The sequence below is a fragment of the Bubalus bubalis genome, chromosome 16 (assembly GCF_019923935.1).
Source record: "Bubalus bubalis isolate 160015118507 breed Murrah chromosome 16, NDDB_SH_1, whole genome shotgun sequence".
Classification (NCBI taxonomy): domain Eukaryota; kingdom Metazoa; phylum Chordata; class Mammalia; order Artiodactyla; family Bovidae; genus Bubalus; species Bubalus bubalis.
Window position 1 is genome coordinate 35,995,107 of NC_059172.1, and position 12,185 is coordinate 36,007,291.

The window sequence follows — 12,185 nt, forward strand, 5'->3', positions numbered from 1 at the left end:
GATGGGGAGAACACTTTCTCCCCCACAAATTCATCAAAAGAACATTTAAACGCTGAGTAAATTCCACAAAACAACTTCTGAACGCCGGCAGAGGACATCAAGCACCCAGAAAAGCAACCCAAGTCTTTGAAAGGAGGTAGGAAAAAATATAAAAGACAAAAAAAGAGACAAAAGAGGGAGGGACGGAGTTCCATCCCAGGAAGGGAGTCTTAAAAAGAGAGAAGTTTCCAAACACCAGGAAACCTTCTCAATGCCGAATCTGTGCCGAGCCTTGGAAGCACAGAAGGCAACATAACAGGGAGGAAAAATAAATAAACAATTAAACCCCGCAGACTGCGAGCCCTACGGTAACTCCCCCAGTGGAGAAGCAGCTCAGATGCCTGCACATGCGGCTAGCAAGCGGGGTCTGAGCAGGGAGGCGCTGCGTGGGCGGCATCGCTTGGAGTAAGGATCTGGCCTGAATACCCTGAGCGCTATCTGAGCAAAATAATTTGGGCTAGCAAACCAGACTGTGGGATATCTACCACGTGAAAAGCCAGCCCTAACCTAAGACACCGCCAGGCCTGCGCACAGAACAAAGGACTGTACAGAGATAGCCGGCTGCAGACTGTCCTCCTCCAGTGACAGGCAGCCAGAGCCGGAAGGGGGCAATCGCAGCCCCAGAAAGACGTTATCTATAAAACTGTAAGCAGGCTTCTTTGCTAACTAAAACTTCTTGGGGGTCTGGACGGTCAACATCTGCCTGAGAAGGTGTGCCAGTTGCACACCTAGATAACCGAGCGGCGGGGAGGCGATAAGTCACAGCAATCGCGCTCGCCAAACATCTCATCACCTGAGCTGCTCGGACCTGGGAAGGGCACAAAACGCAGGCCCAACCAAGTCTGCGCCTCTGAGGACTACCCGAGTGCCTGAACCTGAGTGGTGCAAGCAGCCCAGGGCTGGCCACAGATGGTTCACTGGCAGAGCAACCTAGAGCCTGAGCAGTGTGGGCAGGGAGGCTACACGTGCCATGAGCTGGGGCAGACCCAGTGTGGCTGAGGCACTGCAAGCACATGCCAGTGTTATTTGTTTGCAGCGTCCCTCCCTCCCCACAGTGCGACTGAACAAGTGAGCCTAAAAAAAAAAAAAAAAGTGTCCACCACTGTCCCCTTTGTGTCAGGGCGGAAACCAGACACTGAAGACACCAGCAAACAGAAGAAGCTATAACAGAGGGAAACGCCTTGGAAGCTACAGGCAATAGATTAAAACCCTGTGGTTAGTACCGAATACATAGGAAGGGGCCTATAGATCTTGAGAAATATAAGTCGGACCAAGGAACTAGCTGAAAATGAACTGACCCCACAATACCCACAACAAAACCAGAGAAAGTCCTATATATATTTTTACTATTTTTACAATCATTCTTTCTTTCTTTCTTTTAATTTTTTAAAAAAATTTTAAGTCCTCTATTATTCCTTTAATTTTTACTTTTATAACCTGCTATTACTTTGCAAAAAAAAAGACCCTATTTTTTTTAAAGCAAACTTCATATATATATTTTTTATAATTTTTGTGACCTTGTTTTTTTTTTTTTTTTCTTTAACATTGTGTTTTTGAAATTCCAAACTCTACTCTAGATTTTTAACTTTTGCTTTTTGGTATTTGTTATCAATTTTGTACCTATATTTTCTTTATAATTTTTGCGACTTTGTTTGTTTTTGTTTTTGTTTTCTCTCTTTCTTTTCCTTCTTCTTTTCTTTAACATTGTATTTTTGAAAATCCAAACTCTACTCTAGATTTTTAATTTTTGCTTTTATGTATTTGTTACCAATTTTGTACCTTTAAGAACCCAGTCTGCAGTACCCATTTTTCATTAGGGAGCGAGATTACTGGCTTGACTGCTCTCTCTCCCTTTGGACTCTCCTTTTTCTCCACCAGATCGCCTGTGTCTCTTCCCTAACCCCTCTCTACTCTACCCAACTCTGTGAATTTCTGTGTGTTCCAGACCGTGGAGAATACTTACGTAACTGATTACTGGCTGGTTCTGTCTCCCTCCTTTTCATTCCCTGCTTTTATCCTCCTGGCCACCTCTGTCTCCTTCCTCTTTCTTCACTTCTCTGTATAACTCCATGAGCATCTCTGAGCAGTCCAGTTGTGGAGTGCACATAAGGAAGTGATTACTGGCTACCCCACTCTCTCCTCTATTGATTCCACCTCATCTCATTCGAGTCACCTCTAACTCCCTCCTCCCTCTTCTCTTCTCCATGTAATGCTGTGAACCTCTATGAGTGACCCTCACAGTGGAGAAACTTTTCATCTTTAACCTAGATGTTTTATCAGTAGTGCTGTATAGAAGGAGAAGTTTTGAAACTACTGTAAAAATAAGACCGATAACTGGAAGCAGGAGGCTTAAATCCAAACCATGACTCCAGGGAACTCCTGACTCCAGGGAACATTAATTGACAGAAGCTCATCAAACGCCTCCATACCTACACTGAAACCAAGCACCACACAAGGGCCAACAAGTTCCAGGGCAAGACATGCCAGGCAAATTCTCCAGCAACACAGGAACACAGCCCTGAGCTCCAAGATACAGGCTGCCCAAAGTCACACCAAAACCATAGACATCTCATAACTCGTTACTGGACACTTCATTGCACCCCAGAGAGAAGAAATACAGCTCCACCCACCAGAACACCGACACAAGCTTCCCTAACCAAGAAACCTTGACAAGCCACCTGTACAAACCCACACACAGTGAGGAAACGCCACAATAAAGAGAACTCCACAAACTGCCAGAATACAGAAAGGACACCCCAAACTCAGCAATTTAAACAAGATGAAGAGACAGAGGAATACCCAGCAGATAAAGGAACAGGATAAATGCCCACCAAACCAAACAAAAGAGGAAGAGATAGGGAATCTACCTGATAAGGAATTCTGAATAATGATAGTGAAATTGATCCAAAATCTTGAAATCAAAATGGAATCACAGATAAATTGCCTGGAGACAAGGATTGAGAAGATGCAAGAAAGGTTTAACAAGGACCTAGAAGAAATAAAAAGGAATCAATATATAATGAATAATGCAATAAATGAGATCAAAAACACTCTGGAGGCAACAAATAGTAGAATAATAGAGGCAGAAGATAGGATTAGTGAATAAGAAGATAGAATGGTAGAAATAAATGAATCAGAGAGGAAAAAAGAAAAATGAATTAAAAGAAATGAGGACAATCTCAGTGACCTCCAGGACAATATTAAATGCTACAACATTCGAATCATAGGCATCCCAGAAGAAGAAGACAAAAAGAAAGACCATGAGAAAATACTTGAGGAGATAATAGTTGAAAACTTCCCTAAAATGGGGAAGGAAATAATCACTCAAGTCCAAGAAACCCAGAGAGTCCCAAACAGGATAAACCCAAGGCGAAACACCCCAAGACACATATTAATCAAATTAACAAAGATCAAACACAAAGAACAAATATTAAAAGCAGCAAGGGAAAAACAACAAATAACACACAAGGGAATACCCATAAGGATAACAGCTGATCTTTCAGTAGAAACTCTTCAGGCCAAGAGGGAATGGCAAGACATACTTAAAGTGATAAAAGAAAATAATCTACAGCCCAGATTATTGTACCCAGCAAGGATTTCATTCAAATATGAAGGAGAAATCAAAAGCTTTACAGACAAGCAAAAGCTGAGAGAATTCAGCACCACCAAACCAGCTCTCCAACAAATACTAAAGGATATTCTCTAGATAGGAAACACAAAAATGGTGTATAAATTCGAACCCAAGACAATAAAGTAAATGGCAATGGGATCATACTTATCAATAATTACCTTAAACATAAATGGGTTGAATGCCCCAACCAAAAGACAAAGACTGGCTGAATGGATACAAAAACAAGACCCCTACATAAGAGACCCACCTCAAAATAGGGGACACATACAGACTGAAAGTGAAGGGCTGGAAAAAGATATTCCATGCAAATAGAGACCAAAAGAAAGCAGGAGTAGCAATACTCATATCAGATAAAATAGACTTTAAAACAAAGGTTGTGAAAAGAGACAAAGAAGGTCACTACATAATGATCAAAGGATCAATCCAAGAAGATATAACAATTATAAATATATATGCACCCAACACGGGAACACCGCAGTATGTAAGACAAATGCTAACAAGTATGAAAGGTGAAATGAACAATAACACAATAATAGTGGGAGACTTTAATACCCCACTCACACCTATGGATAGATCAACTAAACAGAAAATTAACAAAGAAACACAAACTTTAAATGATACAATAGACCAGTTAGGCCTAATTGATATCTATAGGACATTTCATCCCAAAACAATGAATTTCACCTTTTTCTGAAGCACACATGGAACCTTCTCCAGGATAGATCACATCCTGGGCCATAAATCTAGCCTTGGTAAATTCAAAAAAATTGAAATCATTCCAAGCATCTTTTCTGACCACAATGCAGTAAGATTAGATCTCAACTACATGAGAAAAACTATTAAAAATTCCAACATATGGAGGCTGAACAATACGCTGCTGAATAACCAACAAATCACAGAAGAAATAAAAAACAAAATCAAAATTTGCATAGAAACGAATGAAAATGAAAACACAACAACCCAAAACCTGTGGGACACTGTAAAAGCAGTCCTAAGGGGAAAGTTCATAGCAATACAGGCATACCTCAAGAAACAAGAAAAAAGTCAAATGAATAACCTAACCCTACACCTAAAGCAACTAGAAAAGGAAGAAATGAAGAACTGCAGGGTTAGTAGAAGGAAAGAAATCTTAAAAATTTTGGCAGAAATAAATGCAAAAGAAACAAAGGGGACCATAGCAAAAATCAACAAAGCCAAAAGCTGGTTCTTTGAAAGGATAAATAAAATTGACAAACCATTAGCCAGACTCATCAAGAAACAAAGGGAGAAAAATCAAATCAATAAAATTAGAAATGAAAATGGAGAGATCACACCAGACAACATGCAAATACAAAGGATCATAAGAGACTACTATCAGCAATCATATGCCAATAAAATGGACAACGTGGAAGCAATGGACAAATTCTTAGAAAAATACAACTTTCCAAAACTCGACCAGGAAGAAATAGAAAATCTTAACAGACTCATCACAAACACGGAAATTGAAACTGTAATCAGAAATCTTCTAGCACACAAAAGCCCAGGCCCAGACGGCTTCACAGCTGAATTCTACCAAAATTTTAGAGAAGAGCTAACACCTATCCTGCTCAAACTCTTCCAGAAAATTGCAGAGGAAGATAAACTTCCAAACTCATTCTATGAGGCCACCATCACCCTAATACCAAAACCTGACAAAGATCCCACAAAAAAAGAAAACTACAGGCCAATATCACTGATGAACATAGATGCAAAAATCCTTAACAAAATTCTAGCAATCAGAATCCAACAACACATTAAAAAGATCATACACCATGACCAAGTGGGCTTTATCCCAGGGATGCAAGGATTCTTCAATATCCGCAAATCAATGTAATACACCACATTAACAAATTGAAAAAGAAAAACCATATGATTATCTCAATAGATGCAGAGAAAGCCTTTGACAAAATTCAACATCCATTTATGATAAAAACTCTCCAGAAAGCAGGAATAGAAGGAACATAACTCAACATAATAAAAGCTATATATGACAAACCCACAGCAAACATTATCCTCAATGGTGAAAAATTGAAAGCATTTCCCCTAAAGTCAGGAACAAGACAAGGGTGCCCACTTTCACCATTACTATTCAACATAGTTTTGGAAGTTTTGGCCACAGCAATCAGAGCAGAAAAAGAAATCAAAGGAATCCAAATTGGAAAAGAAGAAGTAAAACTCTCACTGTTTGCAGATGACATGATCCTCTACATAGAAAACCCTAAAGACTCCACCAGAAAATTACTGGAACTAATCAATGAATACAGTAAAGTTTCCAGATATAAAATCAACACACAGAAATCCCTTGCATTCCTATACACTAATAATGAGAAAACAGAAAGAAAAATCAAGGAAACAATTCCATTCACCATTGCAACGGAAATAATAAAATACTTAGGAATATATCTACCTAAAGAAACTAAAGACCTATATATAGAAAACTATAAAACACTGGTGAAAGAAATCAAAAAGGACACTAATAGATGGAGAAATATACCATGTTCATGGATTGGAAGATTCAATATAGTGAAAATGAGTATACTACCCAAAGCAATTTATAGATTCAATGCAATCCCTATCAAGCTACCAACAGTATTCTTCACAGAGCTGGAACAAATAATTTCACAATTTGTATGGAAATACAAAAAACCTCGAATAGCCAAAGCTATCTTGAGAAAGAAGAATGGAACTGGAGGAATCAACCTGCCTGACTTCAGGCTCTACTACAAAGCCACAATCATCAAGACAGGATGGTACTGGCACAAAGATAGAAATATAGATCAATGGAACAAAATAGAAAGCCCAGAGATAAATCCTCACACATATGGACATGTTATCTTTGACAAAGGAGGTAAGAATATACAATGGATTAAAAACAATCTCTTTAACAAGTGGTGCTGGGGAAACTGACCAACCACTTGTAAAAGAATGAAACTAGAGCACTTTCTAACACCATACACAAAAATAAACTCAAAATGGATTAAAGATCTAAATATAAGACCAGAAACTATAAAACTCCTGGAGGAGAACATAGGCAAAACACTCTCCGACATACACCACAGCAGGATCCTTTATGGCCCACCTCCCAAAATATTGGAAATAAAAGCAAAAATAAACAAATGGGATCTAATTAAACTTAAAAGCTTCTGCACAACAAAGGAAACTATAAGCAAGGTGAAAATACAGCCTTCAGAATGGGAGAAAAGAATAGCAAAGAAGCAACTGACAAACAACTAATCTCAAAAATATACAAGCAAGTCCTACAGCTCAATTCCAGAAAAATAAACGACCCAATCAAAAAATGGGCCAAAGAACTAAATAGACATTTTTCCAAAGAAGACATACAGATGGCTAACAAACACATGAAAAGATGCTCAACATCCCTCATTATCAGAGAAATGCAAATCAAAACCACTATGAGGTACCATTTCACACCAGTCAGAATGGCTGCAATCCAAAAGTCTACAAGCAATAAATGCTGGAGAGGGTGTGGAGAAAAGGGAACCCTCTTACACTGTTGGTGGGAATGCAAACTAGTACATCCAATATGGAGAACAGTGTGGAGATTCCTTAAAAAACTGGAAATAGAACTGCCTTATGATCCAGCAATCCCACTGCTGGGCATACACACTGAGGAAACCAGAATTGAAAGAGACACGTTTACCCTGATGTTCATCGCAGCACTGTTTATAATAGCCAGGACATGGAAGCAACCTAGATGTCCATCAGCAGATGAATGGATAAGAAAGCAGTGGTACATATACACAATGGAGTATTACTCAGCCATTAAAAAGAATACATTTGAATCAGTTCTAATAAGGTGGATGAAACTGGAGCCTATTATATAGAGTGAAGTAAGCCAGAAAGAAAAACACCAATACAGTATACTAACGCATATATATGGAATTTAGAAATATGGTAACAATAACCCTGTATACGAGACAGCAAAAGAAACACTGATGTATAGAACAGTCTTTTGGACTCTGTGGGAGGCATATAAATCAAAGACAGAAGGACGGTTTTCAGATATGTGCCTGTATGTTTTTGAATGTTACATGAATCAAGAATTTATACCTTCAGAGAAATTGAAAATGATTATTGTGGGGAAAAGCAAGAGTTAAATATGGCTTGTGTGAGACAGAGGTATACAGAAAACTCCATGCAGAGATTATGCAAAGGTAGTAAAAATTAAGTGTTCGATCTTAAGAGAGGGGGAGGGGAAGGAGAGGGAAAGAAAGACGCATGTGGGTTCTATTTTAAAGCTGTTAGCATGACTGGTATTATGAAGAAAGGAATTTACTGAGGTTACTGAATGGCAAGGGGAGAACTTGGAGAAATACTCACATCATGTGTGAGAGGAAGACGTGAAGGGGGGCAGGTTAGGAAACAAAGAAGGTGGAAGTAGAAGATGCAATAGAGTGCCATGAAAGCAGAAAGAAGACTAAAAGGGAGGGGACTATAAATATTTATAATCTACTCAAATACATCAAGTTGAAGGAGGATTGAGGGGAAACATTTGACTTGCTATTTCAGAATAAATCTGAGCCATGTGAACAGCTTTCATCTAGCAATGGAAACCAAGTCAGACTGCAGGAGCTAGAAAAGAGAGTGTACAGTGAGGATGTGTGTGTATTGCCAGTACCAAAAATTAGATTTTTGATCTTGCCACTGCATGGGTACATCAGAGAATCAAAGATTAATGGACAATTTCTCCTAATTGCCTCTGTTATCACAGTATTTGAACACTGTAAACATAATCCATGGTGGTTGGCTTTTATCTCTAATTTAAGGATTTCAAGTTTTGGTTATGTAATTGTATAAGAAAAAACAGACACTTTTTAATATATTTTTTAAATGAATTAATTTATTTTAATTGAGGCGAATTACTTTACAATATTGTAGTGGTTTTTGCTGTACATTGATATGTTTATATTTTATGTTTATTCATTCAAATATTGTATATAGGCACACTGTACTAACATGTATATGACAACACATTAAGAAAAATAAACATTTTTTAAAGATGAGATAAATTTAAATGAAAATAAAAGATCTTTTATTTCCTCCTTATAGGCCAATTGACTATAATGTGCTTTGTTTGGGATTCATGTTTTCCATTTAGATAGCATCTATCTGGGGAAGGCAATGGCACCCCACTCCAGTACTCTTGCCTGGAGAATCCCAGGGACTGGGGAGCCTGGTGGGCTGCCGTCTATGGGGTCACACAGAGTCGGACACGACTGAAGTGACTTAGCAGCAGCATGGTGAGGCCTTGGATGATGTTTGCATTCTGCACAAACTAACAAATCTCAAGCAATTTTGTAACATTGAAAATGTAAACTCCAAATCAGTCTTGCAAATTTAGTCTGATTCAGCCTCTCTTTATTTTTTTGGGCTCCAAAATCACTGCAGATGGTGACTGCAGCCATGAAATTAAAAGACGCTTATCCCTTGGAAGGAAAGTTATGACCAACCTAGACAGCATATTGAAAAGCAGAGACATTACTTTGCCAACAAAGGTCCATCTAGTCAAATCTATGGTTTTTCCAGTAGTCACATGGATGGGAGAGTTGGACTACAGAGAAAGCTGAGTGCCGAAGAATTGATGTTTTTGAACTGAGGTGTTGGAGAAGACTCTTGAGAGTCCCTTGGACTGTCAGGAGATCAAATCAGTCATTCCTAAAGGGAATCAGTCATTCATTGGAAGAACTGATGCTGAAGCTGAAGCTCACAATACTTTGGTCACCTGATGTGAAGAACTGACTCATTGGAAAAGACCCTGATGCTGGGAAAGATTGAAGGCAGGAGAAGGGGACGACAGAGGATGAGATGGCTGGATGGCATCACTGATTCGATGGACATGAATTTGAGCAAACTCTGGGAGTTGGTGATGGACAGGGAGGCCTGGCGTGCCACAGTCCATGCGGTCGCAAAGAGTCGGACACAACTGAGCCACTGAACTGAACTGACCTGAAATAACATTTCTATAATATTGATTACTAACATCTCTCACACATCACATCTTAGGATCACTGGTTCTTTCCCTCTACCTCAAGTTTTCTTGTAGGTCTAGAAAACCCTGAGACATGTGTCAAGTCTCAATTTATAGGTTTTAGAATCAACGGATCTAAACTTGAATCGAGTTCTTCCACTTAGAAGCTGTATGATTTTGAGTAAGTTACTTAACTTCTTTAAACCTTATTTCCTCATGTATAAAATGTGATAACATTATTCTCAAAGACTGTTTGGAGAATTCACTGAGAGAATATATAAAGGCAACTAAAACTACTAGTATAGCAAATTAAATGTGATGTTGTAATGTAATACCTACTTGACTTGTATACATATTTCCTTGCAGAGAAATATGCCAGAAACTGCAGAAAGTTGGTGTATTTTTCTCTGTGTCTTCAGGGACCAGAACACTTCCCAGGTGGAACAGTGGTAAAGAATCTGCCTGCCAACGCAGGAGATTCAGGAGACTTGGGTTTGATCCCTGGATTAGGAAGATTCCCCTGGAGCAGGGAATGGCAATCCACTCCAGTATTCTTGCCTAGAAAATTCCATGGACCGAGGAGCCCGGTGGACTACAGTTCACGGGGTCACAAAGAGTTGGATACAACTGAGTGATTGAACCCACATGCAGGGTCCAGCATCACGACTGGCATTTCATTAGTGTTAAATGTACATCTATTTAATAAGTCATCCCTCTAGCAACTTGATGGTGTAATGATTAACAAAATACATACAGCAGGTATGAGCTTCAGTGCAAAGACACATTGCCTTTGACATACTCATTCCCACACATGGGTACCCTGCTTTCTTAAACTTCCCAGTGCTGCAAGTGTTCGCTTGTCCTTATACAAAGCATGGCAGTACTTTTACTTGATAAAGTTTTGCTGGGTCCTTTGTACACAGCAAAATAGAGTTCACTCCTGCTGGGTTTAAAGAGTAAAGGCAGAGCACCTGTTATTCTACTAAATATGTGACTGAAAACTAGAACCATAAAGAAGTAATAACCCTTAAATGAAAAGGCACATGTTAAGTAACCACACATGTGTTTGTTTTAATTTTAACATAGGCACTCTTTACCCAATAAACATGGAAACAACAAAATAAATGCTGTTTGATTATGGAACAATTTTCTTTCCCCATATTAAGAAAAAATATCTCAGACCTTTCAGCAGTGCTGTATAGCATTTTGAATCTTTCCTTATCTAATTATTTAATTAATAACCAAAGAACAATATTACTTAACATTATATGAATAAACACTCAAAAGTGTTACCTGGATAAACAGGTGATGATTTATGTCTTCACTGATGCTCATCTCCAGTTTCAGAGAATAACAATTATATTAATTACATTAGGTTTGTCAAGTGACACCAGATATCAAAAAATATGCATTCCAAAATGGAGCATATACAGAACAAGAAAGACTTTCACCTACAAGCCTTGCCCACTTTCAATTTTCCCAGATGTTTATAATTTGACTGCATTATAGCTGCTCAAAATGCTTCTTATTCTCCATATTACATTTGATTACACTACCCTAGACCCTGTTCTTTCTCCTCTGGAACACCTGGATGATCCTCCTCTGTATCTGCTTGGTTTTCACACTATAGACAACAGGGTTTAGTAAAGGAGGCAGTAACAGATAGGTATTGGCCATGAATGTGTGTACTACTGGTGACAGATGTTTCCCAAACCTGTGGATCATGGTGACACCAATGAGAGGAACATAAAAAAGGAGCACAGCACAGATGTGGGAGAGGCAGGTGTTGAGTGCTTTGAGCCTTTCAGCTCTGGAAGCGATATCCAGTACTGTCTTCAGGATGAGCACATAAGAAAAGAGAATGATGAGGGCATCAAACCCCAAAGTGAAGATGACTACTATGAGGCCATAGAGGCTGTTGACACGTGTGCTTGCACAGGCTAACCGCATTGCATCTTGGTGGAGACAGTACGAATGAGACAAGACATTGGAATGGCAGAAGGGTAGCCGCTTTATAAGAAAGGGCACAGGGAAGACCACACAGACTGCCCGGATGATGACAGCTATTCCAATCTTGCCAATGATGCCATGGGTGAGGATGGAAGCATAGTGCAGTGGGTCTCGGATGGCCACAAGTCTGTCAAAGGCCATAGACACTAATACTCCTGATTCTACCTCTCCAAAACTGTGGATGAAGAACATCTGTGTGATGCATGCATCAAAGGGAACCTCAGGGGCATTAAACCAGAAGATGCTGAGCATGGAGGGCAGGGTGGACATGGAGAGACCAACGTCAGTCAGAGCCAAGATAGAGAGGAAGTAGTACATAGGCTCATGGAGACTCCGATCTACCTTGATGATGGCTAGGATGGTACCATTTCCCAGGAGAGTCATGGTGTAGAGAAATCCCAGGGGAAAAGCCATCCATGGGTTTTTATCTGGCATTCCTGGGATACCTGTCAAAATGAAGCTATGGTGGTTGACATGTGATGAGCTAGTGTTCATCAT

General features: G+C 39.3%; 1 protein-coding gene across 1 annotated transcript; it reads right to left on the minus strand.

Moving 5' to 3' along the window:
• Positions 1-11,234: 11,234 nt before the first annotated feature.
• LOC112579360 (olfactory receptor 51H1-like) lies at positions 11,235-12,185 on the minus strand. Its single transcript, XM_025265718.2, has one exon. It carries the CDS (start codon positions 12,183-12,185, stop codon positions 11,235-11,237), a length of 951 nt encoding a protein of 316 aa, XP_025121503.1.

Excerpts from the sequence above, each read along its gene's own strand:
- LOC112579360 (XM_025265718.2), bottom strand. The coding sequence starts at position 12,185 with ATGATGAACACTAGCTCATCACATGTCAACCACCATAGCTTCATTTTG.